Source organism: Triturus cristatus, chromosome 8 (assembly GCF_964204655.1).
Source record: "Triturus cristatus chromosome 8, aTriCri1.1, whole genome shotgun sequence".
Lineage (NCBI taxonomy): Eukaryota > Metazoa > Chordata > Amphibia > Caudata > Salamandridae > Triturus > Triturus cristatus.
In genome coordinates this window covers 6549568-6567474 of record NC_140591.1, presented here as the reverse complement: position 1 = coordinate 6567474, position 17907 = coordinate 6549568, and the positions used below count along the sequence as shown (strand labels likewise).

General features: G+C 49.0%; 1 protein-coding gene across 1 annotated transcript in view; it reads left to right on the top strand.

Moving 5' to 3' along the window:
* The window catches only part of SPAG17 (sperm associated antigen 17), a 1802643-nt gene that overhangs the window by 1574305 nt on the left and 210431 nt on the right, over positions 1–17907 (top strand). The window contains exon 44 of the mRNA XM_085620708.1: positions 1833–1950. Within this exon, the coding sequence (XP_085476834.1) occupies positions 1833–1950 (118 nt within the window). The remainder of the gene's footprint in view (positions 1–1832; positions 1951–17907) is intronic.

Here is a 17907-nt window from a genome sequence, read left to right as displayed (position 1 = left end):
AAACATAGAATGATGATGTGAATGTTCAAGAATACACAACAAAGAATGGTGATGTTCAGTTGTATACTACAAAGAATAATAATGTGGATGTTCAAGGGTATAAAACAAAGAATGATGATGTGAGTGTTCAAGAGTGCACAACAAAGAATGGTGATGTTCAGTTGTATACTACAAAGAATAATAATGTGGATGTTCAAGGGTATAGAACAAAGAATGACGATGTGAGTGTTCAAGAGTACACAACAAAAAATGGTGATGTTCAGTTGTATACTACAAAGAATAATAATGTGGATGTTCGAGAATATAAAAACAAAGAATGATGAAGTGAGTGTTCAAGAGTATAATCAAAGAATGATGATGGTGTTCAGTGGTGCAAAGTATGATGATGTGGATGTTCAAGAGTCATAAACAAAGAATGATGATGGTCAGTGGTATACTGCACAGAATGATGATGTGGACATTCAAGAGTACACAACAAAGAATGATGACTAATGATGGTTAGTGGTATACTACAAAGAATAATAAAGTGGATGTTCAAGAGTATAAAACAAAGAAAGATGATATGAGTGTTCAAGAAAAAAAACAAAGAATGCTGATGATGTTCAGTGGTGCAAAGTACGATGAAGTGGATGTTCAAGAGTATAAACAAAGATTTATGATGATGGTCAGTGGTATACTGAACAGAATTTTGATGTGGCCATACAAGAGTACACAACAAAGAATGATGACTAATGATGGTCAGTGGTATACTACAAAGAATAATAATGTGGATGTTCAAGAGTATAAAACAAAGAATGATGATGTGAGTGTTCAAGAGTACACAACAAAGAATGGTGATGTTCAGTTGTATACTACAAAGAATAATAACATGGATGTTCAAGAGTATAAAACAAAGAATGATGGTGTGAGTGTTCAAGAGAACACAGCAAAAAATGGTGATGTTCAGTTGTATACTACAAAGAATAATAATGTGGATGTTCGAGAATATAAAACAAAGAATGATGAAGTGAGTGTTCAAGAGTATAATCAAAGAATGATGATGTTAATTGGTGCAAAGTATGATGATGTGGATGTTTAAGAGTCATAAACAAAGAATGATGATGATGGTCAGTGGTATACTGCACAGACTGATGATGTGGACATTCAAGAGTACACAACAAAAGAATGATGACTAATGATGGTTAGTGGTATGCTACAAAGAATAATATAGTGGATGTTCAAGAGTATAAAACAAAGAATGATGATGTGAGTGTTCAAGAAAAAAAAACAAAGAATGATGATGATGTTCAGTGGTGCAAAGTACGATGAAGTGGATGTTCAAGAGTATAAACAAAGATTTATGATGATGGTCAGTGGTATACTGAACAGAATGATGATGTGGCCATACAAGAGTACACAACAAAGAATGATGACTAATGATGGTCAGTGGTATACTACAAAGAATAATAATGTGGATGTTCAAGAGTATAAAACAAAGAATGATGATGTTCAGTGTTATACTGTAAAGAACAATGATGTGGATATTCAAGAGTATAACATAAAGAATGATGATGATGATGGTCAGTGGTGCATAGAATGATGATGCTGATGATCACTGGTATAAAAGTGAAGCATGATGGTGCTGAGGTTTAAAGGTAGAAAGAATGATAATAATGATGGTGTCCAAGAGTACAAACAATGATGGTGCTGATGTTCCCTAGTATACAACAAAATAAAATGATGGTGAGGGTGTTCATTGGTGTAACAATTAAGCATGATGTTGCTGACGTTCAGTAGTACAAAGAATGATGGTGCTCTATGCTGTGACAGTTTTGTTTTTGTTCTGCTCTTAGGGGCCAGATATGGAAGCCCTTTCAAGACAGCTTCCTCCTTTCCAGAAGAGTGAGGGGGTAGAAATCGATTCAGAAGACAGTGAGGTGCTGCCTTACTGTCCTCCAGAGCCCGGCAGATGTGAGTGTTTCAAAGTAGGCCTTCACCTGGATGTTTCTTACAGATTTGTGTTAGAAGTGAAGAAGGTTATGTGGTTTCTTTATAATTCATTGCAATTTACATATCTGTAATTTGCTAAGTATGTCTATCCCAAAAGTTTAAATTAGGTTTTGTAATTTGTGTAGGTGGATGCAATGTCTCATATTACATGTCCTTTTTAATGGTTTTTATTGTTTTATCATTTTAAAAATATTTTTGCGACATGGTTAGTATGAGTGTTTGCAATGTTTGAAATTATGCGACCATTTTTTTTTCTCTGACTCATTTATGTATTTGGTGTGTGTGTTTGTGCTGGTAGTGTTATTCTCTGTGGTCATTTGCTTCCTATGGTGCCAGTACCTGTGAGTGAGTATGTGTGGAGTGGCTCACTTAAAGGCTTAGCTGGAGCCGATTGAGCCAGTTGGAGCTGTAGTGCTATTGGAGTAGACCTGGGGTGACTCACTTTATGGCTCAGCTGGAGCCGATTGAGCCCGTTGGAGCTGTAGTGCTATTGGATTAGACGTGTTGTGACTCGGGAGCTCGCCTGCCTTTGTCCCCGTGAGAGCCTCACTCCGACCGGAGTCGCTCTCTGCCCCCGGGCTAGGCTACCTGCTCCTCTGCCACCGTCTGCGACTGGAGCGCGCTGAAGCGCTGTCACCCCCTCCCGCCGGAATCCTTCCGACGATCGTGATCCTCGCCGGGTCATCAGCTGCACGGACCGTGCCCTGTGACCCCGCTTCGCTATCCCCGGTATACCCCAGGCCGCGCCGCCCCCGCTGTGGAGACCCCCCCGCACCGCCGTGCTGAGGGTCGTTGGCCGCGCCTGCCTGCCTGCATACACCCGCTGACTAAGGACCCAAAAGTACTCCCCGAAACACCGAGTTGCACTGACCCGTGCAGACTCCTAAAGCAACCGCAACGTTCTTCAAAGAGTTCCAGTATCGGGCTCGGGGCCCGCAATGCCTTATTTCCCCGTCAACCGGAGCCGATCGTGCCAGAGGACTGGGCTTCCTTCAACGATCTCCTAGGTGAGTGAGAGCGAGCGCTTTTCCCCGTCCTCACCCCTGGGATCTCGAGCCCTCTGACAGTTACCGGGTTCCCGGTAGCCCCCACCGCACCGCACGCCCGTCTCGCCTCCCGCTGCACCAGAGCCGCCGGGAAGAGCCGTGCACGGCGCAGGCGCGCCCATGCCCGATGCGTGAGCCGCGGTAGGGTCCGGACCAAGTCGTGTGTGGTACCACGAAGGAACATTGCTAAAGACTAAAAAGTAACCATTTGACACTGCAACAAAGAAACCATTTGCCTATTTTAAACCTCAGGTGGCATGAAGACAACGTTATTGGTCTTGTGTTAAGTCTGCCTATATATATACCTATTTTTACATAAAGGAGCGTATTTTCACATAACCAAGCCTGGTGTCCATTTCTGGGGGGATTAATGTGTTTACTGTGTGCGGTTACAATTGCTTAACTAACAACGCCTGAAGAATCGCCTTGGCTGCTCACGCCACGCACCTAGAGGGTGAGCAAGGGTCATTCCAAAAGGGGTTATCCTGTGCCCTGACGTAGAGGAGAGGGTTCCTGCTTGACACAAGGGCAACCTTGCGCCAACCAGAGACCCCCAAGTCTAACATTGGTGGCAGCGGCTGGGATTTCGGATTTGCACTTGTAATTTGCCTACAGTGAATTATTAATCACCAGATAGTGAGAGCAGACCAAGTAACGCAGCCACAGGTTTTCATTTTTGAACTTTGTTGAGACATCTGCCATTATTGCAACCATGCCTGGCTCACTCCCTGCTGGAAGAGCACTCTCTGTGATTTCTGGAATAGATGAGGTGGATTGGGAGGGACTGGAAGGATACACAGTAGAGCAATTGAAAGGTTACAGTGTAAAACTCCGAGTTCCCCATGCTGGATTCAAGAGGAAGAACCAGTACACCAAGGCGTTGAGAGCCTGGAAGGAGTCAAGAGACCCACAGAATGCGGGGGACATCATTCCACCCGACAACCTTGGGGAGCCCAGCAGAGTCCTGTCGCCAGAGGAGCTGGCAGACAGGGCAGCAGACAGGGCGCATGCAATGGAGATGGCAAAGTTGGCAGGACAAATGGAAATGGAAAAGCAGAAGTTGGCCTTGGAGGCACAACAACGCCAAATGGATCATGATATAAGATTGAAGGAGTTGGAGCTGAAGGCGAAAAGTTTGGACACCGCTCCTTCTGGTGACGGCACTCCGCCGGTGCAGGTAGAGTCCAAGGTGTACATCCCCAAAGATGTAGTTAAGGAGTATTTTAGAAAGGATGACATAGGGCAGTGGTTTAGAGCCTATGAGGTGGCCATGTCCTCACACCGGGTCCCTGAGAAAGACTGGGGAGCGGGGTTGTGGGGAAGGTTCCTTGCTGAAGGGCGTGACACACTGTTAGATTTACCCTTAGATCTCCAAGCCTCATACCCCCATATGAAGGAAGCTTTAATGACCAGGTATGGGTTAACTCCTGAGCTATATAGACAGAGGTTCAGGGAGACTAAGAAGATCCCTGAGAGTACGTATGTGGAGTATGTCACTTTTTTTTGCAGAGCACTGGATGGTTGGGTGAAGGGTAGCAAAGTGAATGATTATCAAGGGCTGCTTGATTTAATTGCATGGGAGCACTTGTCCAGTCAATGTTTTCCTGAGCATACGCCAGCACCTGATTGATAGCAAGCTGTCCAACCCGAGGAAGCTTGCTGAGGAGGCGGACCGCTGGCTCAGCACCAGGGTCCACAAGGATCAAGTGGGAGACTCCGCCAAAGGTGGGCAGGGTCCCCAGCAGAAGAGTGGGGGGGACAAGGGTAAACAGAAGGGGTTCCAAAAAGGCCCCCAAAGTAATTCCCAAGGGAACCAGCAGAAGGGTTCTCAGCCTCCCCCACCCCCGCAGCAGAACGGGGCCCCGACAGGTAGGCCTGTTCCAAAGGGGCCCTTCAATTGTTACAGGTGTGGTGACCCGGGTCACATTGCCACTGATCCTAAGTGTTGCCTGTTTGGTAAGACAGCACCCACTGGTGCTCCACCCCGGCAAGTAGCTAATGTTAATTTTGGGGAGGAGGTAGCAGTCCAGGGGGGTGGGGGTCCTGCGCATATGACCCTAGTCTCGCTAGGAGACAGTGAGATGGTCCCTGAAACCTACTTACCCTCTAACACTAAGAGATATGGGCAAGTAGTGACCATCAATGGAAAGAAGGTTGAGGCTCTTAGAGATACAGGAGCCAGCGTGACCTCGGTGAGGCAACACCTGGTGTCTCAAGAGCAGATTGTACCCCATGCCTACTGTAGGGTTGTCAATGCTGACAACATAGAGAGTCGTTGTCCAATGGCTCAAGTTCCCTTTGAGTGGGGGGAGGTCTCTGGTACTCTACAAGTCGCTGTGAGAACTGACATGCCTGTAGACTGCCTGCTAGGGAACGACCTGGAGAGCTCCCCTTGGGAAAAGGTGGAGAAGACCACGCATCTGAGGATGGTGGGTCTACCCGACTGGGCGTGCGTGACCACCCGGTCCATGGCAGCCAGTAGGGGTGTTGAAAGGGTCCTTGAGCCTGAGGGAGAGGTCCAGGAACCGGCCTTAGGGAGAAGGCGCAGGAGGCGCGGGAAACCGGCCCCCGAAGTTCCCACGGCCCAGGAGGAAGCAGACCCTGAGGGGGATGCTCTGGAGCCTACCGGGGAACAGATTGCCGAACTGGGAGACCTGCCTGAGCTGACCCATTGGCAGCAAGAAGGAGGCCCCTCCAGGGATTAATTCTGCAGGGAGCAGAAAGAATGCCCTTCTCTCGTGGGTATGCGGCAGCAGGCTGCAGACCAGGCCAATGGTGTTCAGGCCAAAACACACTACGTGTACTGGGAGAGTGACCTCCTGTATTCAGAGCCTAAGGCTGCTGAACCTGGGTCAGCCCGTGTGCTGGTGGTACCCCAGAAGTTCAGAACCTTCCTACTGGGGCTGGCTCATGATGTGCCTTTAGCAGGACATTTGGGGATGGACAAGACCTATGACAGGCTTGTCACCCACTTTTACTGGCCCCAAATGCACAGGAATTCAGATTCCTACTGCAGAACCTGTCAGACTTGCCAGGCAAGTGGTAAGAGCGGGGGGAAGCACAAGGCTCCTCTGCAACCCTTCCCCGTGGTCGGTACGCCATTCCAGCGAGTGGGTATTGATATTGTTGGGCCTCTGGACCCCAAGACAGCCCTGGGCAACAGGTTCATCCTGGTCTTGGTGAATCATGCCACCCGGTACCCTGAAGCCATCCCTCTGAGGACAGTGACGGCCCCCGTGGTGGGATGGGCACTGATGGGAATTTTCTCCAGAGTGGGATTCCGGTGGTGAGCGACAGGGGGACCAATTTTATATCCACATATATGAAATCCCTGTGGAAGGAGTGTGGGGTAACTTACAAGTTCACCACACCTTACCACCCCCAAGGAAATGGGTTGGTTGAGAGATTCAACCGAACCCTCAAAGGCATGATCATGGCCTAGACGGTCCAATGAGGCGTAAGTGGGACCTCCTCTTGCCATGCCTGCTCTTTGCTTACCGAGAGGTGCCACAGAAGTCTCTAGGGTTCAGCCCCTTTGAGCTTCTGTATGGTCACCCGGTAAGAGGACCTCTGAGTTTGGTAAAGGAAGGCTGGAAGCAATCTCCCAGGAAACCTCCCCAGAATGTATACAGTTACATGCTGGCCTTCAGAAACCAGACTAGGCGTTTCAGGCAACTTGCTGAGGCAAATCTGGAAGCCAGCCAGGAGGAGATGAAGCGGTGGTACGACCGGAATGCCACTATGGTAGAGCTTCAACCTGGACAAAAGGTGTGGGTCTTGTCCCCAGTGGAGCCTTGTGCACTTCAGGATAAGTGGACAGGTCCATTTGAGGTTGTGGAGCGCAAAAGTCCTATCACCTACTTGGTAGACATGCAGTCTCCCAGGAACCCTTTGAGGGTCCTACATGTTAACCGCCCTAAGCCCCACTTAGAGAGGACCGAAGTGGGCATGCTGCTGGCCACTGATGATGGAATGGAGGAGGAGACTGAGCCTCTTCTTGACCTCTTAGTAGCCTCTGAGAAAGATGGGTCAGTGGATGGAGTTAACCTCTCACCCACCCTGACGCCTGAACAACAGAACGATTGCCGCCACTTGCTGGGGCAGTTTCCAGATAGGTTCTCCCTGGTTCCTGGTGTCACAGATTGGTGCGTCCATGATGTGGACACAGGAGACAGCTTACCTGTGAAGCACAAGGCTTACAGGGTAACTGACAGGGTCAGAGCTTGCATCAAGGAGGAGGTCTCCAAAATGCTTGCGTTAGGGGTGGTTGAGTCCTCCAGCAGTCCTTGGTCCAGCCCGTGGTCTTGGTCCCCAAAGCTGCTGCGCCGGGAGCCACACCTGAACTCCGGTTCTGTGTGGACTACAGAGGACTCAATTCAGTAACTAAGACTGACGCGCACCCCATCCCCAGAGCTGATGAGCTCATTGATCGGCTGGGGGCTGCCCGGTTCCTCAGCACGTTTGATTTAACGTCTGGGTACTGGCAGATCGCCTTGACCGATGGGGCCAAAGAGAGGTCAGCATTCTCTACACCAGATGGGCACTTCCAGTTCCGGGTCATGCCATTTGGAATGAAGAATGCCCCTGCCACCTTTCAGAGGTTGGTCAACCAGGTATTGGTTGGGCTGGATGAGTTCAGTGCCGCCTACCTGGATGACATCGCAGTGTTCAGTGCCACCTGGCCCGAGCACCTGCGCCACCTCTGGGAAGTGTTGATGGCTCTGCGCCGAGCAGGCCTCACGATCAAGGCAAGCAAGTGCCAGATCGAGCAGGGTTCCGTGGTGTACTTGGGACACCAAGTGGGGAGTGGCAAGGTGGCACCCTTGCAACCCAAAATTGAGACCATCCTGGCTTGGGAACCCCCCAAGACGCAGACCGCAGTGAGGGCCTTCCTGGGGCTCACTGGGTACTACAGGAGGTTTGTCAAGGGCTATGGAACGATTGTTGCCCCCTTGACAGAGCTGACTTCCAAGAAGCAGCCCAGGAAAGTGATCTGGACTGACACCTGTCAGAAAGCTTTTGACACCCTGAAGACTGCCATGTGCACGGCGCCCGTGCTCTTGGCCCCTGACTTCTCCAAGGAATTCCTAGTGCAGACAGACGCTTCAGAGCATGGTGTAGGGGCTGTTCTCTCACAGATGACTGAGGAGGGCTGGGACCAACCCGTAGCCTTCATCAGTAGGAGGTTACTTCCACGGGAAAGTAGATGGAGTGCAATTGAGCGAGAAGCATTTGCTGTGGTCTGGGCGCTGAAGAAGCTAAGACCCTACTTGTTTGGGTCTCACTTCCGGGTTCAGACGGACCACAGGCCCCTCAGATGGTTGATGCAAATGAGGGGTGAGAACCCAAAGCTGTTGAGGTGGTCCATCTCCCTACATCACGGAGCGAAAAGACCCACAAGGACGCTACGCTGCATTAGGGGGAAGGCTGCTGCTTAGTTCAGCTTTGGGACTGCGAGGACCACGGTGCCCCGCGCCAAATTGATCCGCCTCACCTGGTTGCTCTTCCCGCCCCCGCCCCCTTGTTAACGTTATCTGTCATTAACAACTCATCCACATAACGCGCTAGCGGAACGCGCGAGGGTCGCAGACCGGGGCAAAGACCGGGCAAAGAGCGGGCCGTTTGTGGCCGTTCGAGGACGGTTGAGGACGGGGCGGGCCACTCCCCTGAACTGGGTCTTTGCTATTGAGTCGTAAATATTAGTGTAATCGTGAGTACTTGTTTTATTGCTGATAGGTGGATTGCCATATTCAGTTGTTGTTGCATATACTTAGCATATTAATATTTTATTGTCATTTAGATATACTTATTTTCCTTAGAGGTTCACTCTCATCCTCTTTGGTTACTCCCCCCATTGCTTGTCTTTTTGTTCCTTAAACATGACTTCCTTAAGGTCCGGTAGGAAGGTGGTGCAGGGTAGCATAGGGGGCCAAGTAACAGGGACTCTCGACAATTTCATCACAAGAGCTGCTCGCGTTCTAGAGATTTTATTAACAGAAAAAAGATTGTCCCTCGAAATTTCTGCTAAACGATCTTCCCTCGGTAACATTATGACAGCCATTTCTCCCGAAAGTAGACAGCCCCAAACAATTTCCAACTTGCCGCATAACACCATACAAGTGTCGTCGGACACAACAGCTCAGTGTTCGTTGGATGATTTGCACGAGACTATAAACATTTCTGAGCCGAGTGTTGTATCCGCTAACATTAGTCCCAACCACCCACAGTCTACATCTGAGCAACCACGTACTGATGCATTGATTCTGGTCCATAAGTCTAGGCCTATTTTGGGTAAAAGAAAACGTATGGGAGCACCCTCCAAGGGCAAACGTGTAAAAACGTCTAAAGTGTCCAAACTGCCTATATCTGCAAATATTTGTGACGCTTTTAATTCCACCATGCCTGGTAGTACCTCCCCGGTTACTGGAAGTCCGAGGTCATTGCACTCTCCTATCTTCCAATCTAATGTTGACTCCATTCCCCCTGGTTTTCTCAAGCATGTAGAGAAATTACTTAAATCCCTTCTCCTACCATTATTTGAGAGAGTTAATCGACTCTCCACTTCGCTTGAGAAGATAGAGGGTATGGTGCTCACTAACACGTCTTTGTTGGAGAAGATTCCAGTGTCTCCTATTAGCCCTAAGACTCCATCTATTCTCGATAATGTTGATAAAACTGGGCCTGTTTCTACTGCCAATGTACATATGGCTAGAGCACCTTCCAATATCTTTGTTCGTAATGATCAGGTTGTGGAAGCACCCCGCCCTCTTGTCAGTATTGATGTACCGATAGATTCAGGTTGTACTACTAATACTGCCACTAATAAGAATAATATCCCTATCAGTAAGCCTAGTTTAGAGGGTGTTGATTCCTTTCAAAAACTCCCTTGTATTAACCTTCCACCTGAGTCTCAGCCATATACAGTCATAATGGCTGGTGTTCCTCGGCTCCCCCAGGCAAAGCCCGAGTCTCATAGCGAGCTGAAGAATAAAGTTATACATTGGTTAAATGGTAATAGGCCTTTACCTGCTAAATTACGGGCTGAAATCTTGACTGTACGTAGGGTGTGTTGGTTGGGTTATAGAGTCAAGCAAGTGGAGGGAGATTGTGTGATCATAAATTTTCGTGACCCAAGGGTGGTGAGCCATATCTGTATTTTTCCCAACATCTTGAGTGTTACAGGAATATCCACTCTGGATTTGTCATATTTTTATCCACACAACTCTCATGCATTATCATGTGACACGCCTACTGTTTGGGAAAGGGTTAACAGGAGCTCTCATCGACAGACAGGACCCGATTTTCATCTCCCACTGTCCAATTTCTATGCCCCCTTGAATTCCTTAGAAGGGGTTGACTGACTACCATCAAATAAGAAAAATCTGGGTAGTGTGCGTAAAGGCTGTCCTGGCCCAGATACCTCGGGGTTAGCAGGGAGGGGTGGGTTAAGGGGGGCACACGTGGGATCGGGTACCTTGCTTCCCAGTCCCACTCGTGTTTTACCAAATGGTCCATCTCTCACTTACATTGATTCCTGTTCCCCTGAGAGCGAGTGTAAGGGCTCTAACAACATTGCAACCCATCTAGCCATCTTGGGCTCCGCTCCTGCTTCCCCGTGGATTATCCCTACCAGCTCTCTTCCCATAACCCTGGTCTCGTGGAATGTTGCTGGTCTTCGTTGTAAAGTAACCTTGGAAGACTGGTCTGTCTGGGTAAACACCCATGATATCCTGGTTTTTCAGGAAACTTGGGCTGTGGATCCCATCTATCTTTCTGGGTATGTAAATTTTTCTAAGGGGGCCTCACGTGGAACAAGGGGCCGTCCTTCTGGCGGCCTTTGTATATGGGTTAAGCAAACTCTTGGGTATTCCCCTAGAGAATTGGCCATTGATAGCCCTGACTTATTGATTATCTCACTGCAACACAATGATGAACCTGAAATCTTGATCATAAATGTCTACAATAGGGGCCTCCCAGGTGGCCGTGGTACAAATACCTTTTCACAACTGGATGGGTTTTTGGACACCGTTAATATATGCACTAATGTCGTAATTGTGGGTGACCTAAATTGCTGTTTTGAACCCCTGCTCTTTGCCTCTGATTCACTCACATGGGAGGTGGACGCGATCTTAAACATCCCACCTCTCGATCTCCCCCCTATCAAGAGGTGGACCGAGTCTGCTACCCAGTGGATGAGCTTATGTATGGAGCGGGGTTTCAGGGCTGCAAATGGACGGACCCCCTCTGATAAAGGTGGTAAGATGACCTTTTCTGATGGTCGACGCTGTAAGAGTAGAATCGACTATGCCCTAATTGAAGTGGAGTTCTGGTCCACATTATGCGACATGGTGGTTCATGACCGCCCCGAGAGTGATCATAACCCATTGGTTTTGAGTTTTTTACTCTGTCCAGCCTATAGAAATAAACCCTCTGAAATAGTGACTGCTGAAGCCCTTTTACTTAATAATCAACGGCGAGTACGCTGGGAAAAGGTTGCTATTGACAGTGCACTATTATCAGAGATTAGTTCAAAGGTTTCCTGTGCTTTGGAGGATTTACAGTCTCTCCAGAGCACAGAGGATGTTGTTGGTGAGGCCACACACGTACACGAACATCTATTTTCTGGCCTTAAATCCCTCTTCTCCAAACCATGCAAGGCTAAGAAATCTCCTATTTTAAAACCAAACTCCTGGTATAACAAAGCATGCCGAGATTCCTATAGCAAATTGAAACTTGCTATCACTATTAAAGATCCGGCTAATATCAGATTGGCCAGAAAAGACTATAATAAGGTCAACGTCAAGGCCAAACAAGAGTGGGATAACGACCACTGGATTGACCTTCTGGCTGCCAGTAAACATCGGAACTTAACCTTGTTTTGGCATATTGTTAAGTGGGGCAATTCACCGAATACCCAGGTCCCTACCAACCATGTACCTCCGGATAACTGGGTGACGCACTTTGAATCTCAGTTCTCAGGTCGAGGGGTTTGTCCCCGTAGCAAACAGGGACCTGTCCACCTCCCAGACTTTAATCTTCGACTGTGCTGAGGTTGAAAAGGCTTTGAGTAAGGTTCCGAGTGGCAAGGCACCGGGTATGGACTGTGTTCCCACGGATCTTTTTAAATCTGACCTTGGGAATTGGGTGCCCTATATTGCTCATATTGCTACTGCCATAGCCAGAGGGGCCGCCATTCCAGATTCTTGGAGGGGCGCTGAGATCCTACCCATCTTTAAGAAAGGTGACCGCTCCTGCCCGGGGAATTACCGCCCAATTAGTCTTAGTGATTCTGTTCAAAAAATCTTTGCAAGAATGATCCTGGCAAGAATCCAGACTTGGATTGAGCAGGAGGACATCATCTCTCCTTTGCAAGCCGGTTTCAGACCGTGCACTAGTACCATCGACCAGGCTTTCAAGTTCCAATTGATTGTCTGGAAAACGGTTTAACTGTGTGGTGGTACTTTATATGCTTCCTTTGTAGATCTTCGGTCAGCATTTGACTTAGTTAATAGGACTAAACTCTGGAGTGTACTGGCGGAGCTAGGGATCCCGGTTGATCTCTTGAACATTATCATTAGGCTCCATGATAACAACTTCGCACAAGTTCGATGGGGGAAACAGGGGCAGGTTACCAATAGATTCAGGGTCAATAGGGGTGTCAGGCAGGGGTGCGTCCTTGCGCCTACTCTATTTTTATTGTTTATTAATAGAGTTGTCCAATATTTTTCTTCTACACCGACGGACGCCCCAACGTTGGGTGGTATTAAAATGCCACTCCTCATGTTTGCTGATGACACCCTACTCCTTTCCCAGACTTTGTCTGGGTTACAGGTGGCTTTAAATGTATTTACTAACTTTTGCTCTGATTTTGACCTGTCAGTTAATGTCTCTAAAACCAAATATATGGTCTTTAATAAAGGGAGATGTGTGAAGGGCCATGTTTCCATGAATAACGACCTGCTCGAACGAACTAATGTCATGACCTATCTGGGGGTAGTATTTGAAAACAAGTTGGATTGGAGGCCGCAAATTGATGTTCTTACTCTTAAATTTGCCCAGCTTTCTGGTTGCCTAGTTAAAGAACAAAAGCAATCCCAGTCGGAAATGATAGGCTCCCCCATTAAAATCTTTAATGTAAGGATTAATTCGGCGATCCCTTATGGCGCCGAACTTTGGGGTTTTGCCGATCTTTCTCCCCTGGTTAAGGCACAACATAAATTTCTCAGAATGCTTACGGGCCTTCCTTGTTCTACCCCAGTGAAACCGCTCCTGTTGGATCTTGGCTGTCATTCTTTTGATGACATTGCTAGGTTCAAGCCACTGGCCTTCTGGAGGAGACTATGGACAGTCCCCGAGTTAGGCCCCTACGCTAAGGCATTTCTTGCTGTTCGATCCGTCCTGGGAGCTGGTAACATTTCTTGGTTCAGGCAGGTTAGACAACTCTTAGATTCTATGGGGTTGGGAATTTTGTGGACCCTCCAAAAAAGATTTTAAAGATGGTTGATGCAAATGAGGGGTGAGAACCCAAAGCTGTTGAGGTGGTCCATCTCTCTACAGGGTATGGACTTTACGGTGGAACACCGTCCTGGTACAGATCACGCCAACGCTGACGGTCTGTCCAGGTACTTCCGCCTTAGTGACGAGGAACCCCCTGGGCAAGGGTAGTTCTCCCCACATTTCAGCTGGAGGGGACACGTGTTAGACCTGGCACCTTGGCGTGAGTTTCCCTTCCACTTTTTTGATGGTTTGCCTCAAATGTTTTGCTGGTGTTGTCCACTCAGGGCACGGCGCCACGGCTAATCCGTGCCGCAGTGCAAGTGCTCCCTAGGTAAAGTGTACCTGTAATTGATGTCTATGATTGGTTTATTGGATTTACTGTCAGTCCCCAGTAAAGTGCACCAGGGGTGCCAGGGCTTGTGAATGCCAATGCTGCTGGTGGGCTTGCAGCGCTGGTTGCGCCACCCAAAGAAAGCGGCCGTGTAAAATGTGTCTAGGGTCTGCCACCGCAGACCCTGCGTGCAGTCTGGGACTGTCGCGCTGACTGCGCAAGTGCCCCCACTTGCCAGTCCCTAAACCTTCCCTTATCTACATATTAGCCACCCCTCTGGTAGGCCCAAGGGCAGGGTGCATTGTAGGCATAAGGTAGGACATGCCCTGATGTGTGTGGCATGTCTTAGTAGTGAATTACAGCCATCTTCGTTTTTCACTATTGAAGGCTACCTGCTCTCCATAGGCCAGAATGGGCTGCTGGAGTCACTACATGCTGTGACCCCAGTGGACTCATAGAGCATGGTAGAATGTCAAGTTTAGTATGCCTGAACTCAGAATAATAAAATACTTCTTGTAGTCAAGTTTATTTTAATATCCTGGGTTTGTAAATACTACTTTTAGAAAGTCAGTATTTACTGTCCTGGCCATTTCAGTCCGCCTCTGCTGTGTGTGTGTGTGTTCTGCCTAGCAACAGTAAGGAGCAGGGTTGGGGAATCCCCAGAGACAGGCTGGCTGCCAGGTGGTGGGTAGAGAGATGACACCTGGATGGGTGGGAGGAGTACACCTTGACTCTTGAATAGACCTGTGCTCTGCCACCACAAAGCCGGCTCCGCCCCCTGTGGAGCAGCTGATGTCTCTGCCCTGCTGCTGAAAGGAAAGAGCAGAGTCACCATAACAAAGTGCTCCAGAACTGGACTGAGCCAGGCCCAGGCCCCCTGGCGCTAAAGAACAAAAGAATCACTGTATAAAAGTAGGAGCCTGGCTCCTAAGAAATCAGAATCCTGTTTTACCACAAAGAACCTCTGCCCGACTAGAAGGAGAAGAAGACGCTGGAAGGACTGGCCTGCTGCTTGCCTTGCTGAGAAAGGAGAGGAAGAGACTTGCTGAAAAGACTTTGCTGCTTTGTGCTTGAACATTCTCCAAGGGCTTGATCTGAGCTTGCCCCCTGAACTGAACCCCAGGACCAGTGGGTTCTCCGTGCCTTTGCTCGTCCTGAAGCTCGAGCTGTGTTTGCATCCCGCTGGAGAAAGACTGCGCCCCTCATCGCCCCTCCTAGGGCCGTGACACTCGGGAGCTCGCCTACCTTTGACCCCAAGAGAGCCTCGCTCCGACCGGAGTCGCTCTCTGCCCCCGGGCTACGCTACCTGCTCCTCTGCCACCGTCTGCGACTGGAGCGCGCTGAAGCGCTGTCACCCCCTCCCGCCGGAATCCTTCCGACGATCGTGATCCTCGCCGGGTCATCAGCTGCACGGACCGTGCCCTGTGACCCCGCTTCGCTATCCCCGGAATACCCCAGGCCGCGCCGACCCCGCTGTGGAGACCCCCCCGCACCGCCGTGTTGAGGGTCGTTGGCCGCGCCTGCCTGCCTGCATACACCCGCTGACTAAGGACCCAAAAGTACTCCCCGAAACACCGAGTGGCACTGACCCGTGCAGACTCCTAAAGCAACCGCAACGTTCTTCAAAGAGTTCCAGTATCGGGCTCGGGGCCCGCAACGCCTTATTTCCCGGTCAACCGGAGCCGATCGTGCCAGAGGACTGGGCTTCCTTCAACGATCTCCTAGATGGGTGAGAGCGAGCGCTTTTCCCCGTCCTCACCCCTGGGATCTCGAGCCCTCTGACAGTTACCGGGTTCCCGGTAGCCCCCACCGCACCGCACGCCCGTCTCGCCTCCCGCTGCACCAGAGCCGCCGGGAAGAGCCGTGCACGGCGCAGGCGCGCCCACGCCCGATGCGTGAGCCGCGGTAGGGTCCGGACCAAGTCGTGTGTGGAACCACGAAGGAACATTGCTAAAGACTAAAAAGTAACCATTTGACACTGCAACAAAGAAACCATTTGCCTATTTTAAAACTCAGGTGGCATGAAGACAACGTTATTGGTCTTGTGTTAAGTCTGCCTATATATATACCCATCTTTATATAAAGGAGCGTATTTTCACATAACCAAGCCTGGTGTCCGTTTCTGGGGGGATTAATGTGTTTACTGTGTGCGGTTACAATTGCTTAACTAACAACGCCTGAAGAATCACCTTGGCTGCTCACGCCACGCACCTAGAGGGTGAGCAAGGGTCATTCCAAAAGGGGTTATCCTGTGCCCTGACGTAGAGGAGAGGGTTCCTGCTTGACACAAGGGCAACCTTGCGCCAACCAGAGACCCCCAAGTCTAACAGTAGTGAACAGCCAAGTTTTTAAGTCCTTCCTGAAGAGCTGCCGATTAGGTGGAATTTCATGGCCATAGTCATTTTGTTGCAAAGCTTTGCAGCACAGTGCGATATAGCTCTACCACCCCATCTTGCCCGTCTGATCTTAGTAGTTGTAATAAGACCCAAACTAGCAGATCTGAGGGCACGTGTGGGGATATAAGGTGGAAACATTCTTTGGATAGTCTCCGCACCGCCACCATGAAGTGCTTTGTGCACCAAGCATAAGGCCTTGAATTCCACACGCTGTTGGATAGGAAGCCAGTGTAGTGACTTGATTCCTGCCGCGTTTGATTGTCCTTTAGGAATGTTTAGGAGTAGTCTTGCTGCAGCATTCTGTAGAGACTGCAGTTTTCTCATCTGGAACTTGTCAATGCCCAAAAAAGGGCGTTGCAGTAGTCTAGTCTAGACAGGAAGAGTGCCACCACCACCGTCTTTTGCAGTTCTTGTGAAATGAACGGAAAGATCGTTCTCAAAGTTTTTAGTAAAAAGAAACAGGATGAAGTAAGACTGTTTACCTGGGCAGAAAAATTGAATTGGGCATCAAAAATAACCCCGAGGTTCCTGACCTTGAGGACGGGACACGGGCATTCTTCAGCCTCCATCAGCCACCAGGAGTCATTCCACAAGGGCCAGCCGGGGCCAAATTCAATCACCTCCATTTTATCAGTGTTGATTTTCAGGAAGCTGTGGTGCATCCATGTCATGATCTCAGTAAGACAAGCATGAAACCTGGCAGCTGTGGCCTCAGGCTGGTTGTTCATGGAAATAACAAGCTGAGAGTCATCAGTTTTTTAGTTTTCGTTTTTATCCATTTATAGAGCGCTTGGTTACACCTAACGGTGTGTCCCGGCGCTAAGACACACGAGAGAGAGAGCTGTTATAGAGAAGAGAGGCGCTAGCTATATATCTATGAGACTTCGGTCCTGCTGTACAGCCATGTTTTTAGTTGTTTGCGGAAAGTTTTTTCGGATGTCTCAGTTCTTAGGGCTATCGGCAGAGTGTTCCAGGTTTTTGCCGCCCGATACCTGAAAGAGCGGGCTCCTAGTCTGGCTTTGTTTATCCTCGGAACCTTTACCAAGGCCTTACCTAAGAACCGCAGATTCCGACTAGGTGTGTATTCCATTAGGAGAGAATGAAGGTGTTTGGGGACGGACTTCCTGAGGATGCGATGGCCGTAGCACAGTGCCTTAAAAATGACCCTCTTTTCCACTGGCAACCAGTGCAGTTCTTTCAGGGCATTCTCCGAGTTTGCTCTTCTAGGTAGGCCAAGTACCAGTCGAGCAGCGGCATTTTGTACCCGCTGTAATTTGGCTAGTCCCCCTTTAGTGGCTCTGAGATATAGGATATTGCCATAATCCAGTTGCGAGGTTATTGTCGCGTGGACATTTGTTTTCATGGCACTAGAAGGCAGAAGATCAAGGATCTTTCGCAGGATTTTTATAGCTCCATAGCATTTGCCCGCAACCCTATGAATCTGGTTGGTGAAGTTCAGCTCGGAGTCGAAGTAGATTCCTAAATTTTTAACTTCAGTTTTCGGGTTGGGCAGTTGGCCTAAAGATTCTGGCCACCATGCAGATGACCAAATGGTTGGCGATCTGCCCACAACCATTACCTCTGTTTTATTTCCATTTAATTTGAGGCAGTGGTTGGCCATCCAGTTCGCGACTTCTGATAGGCATTT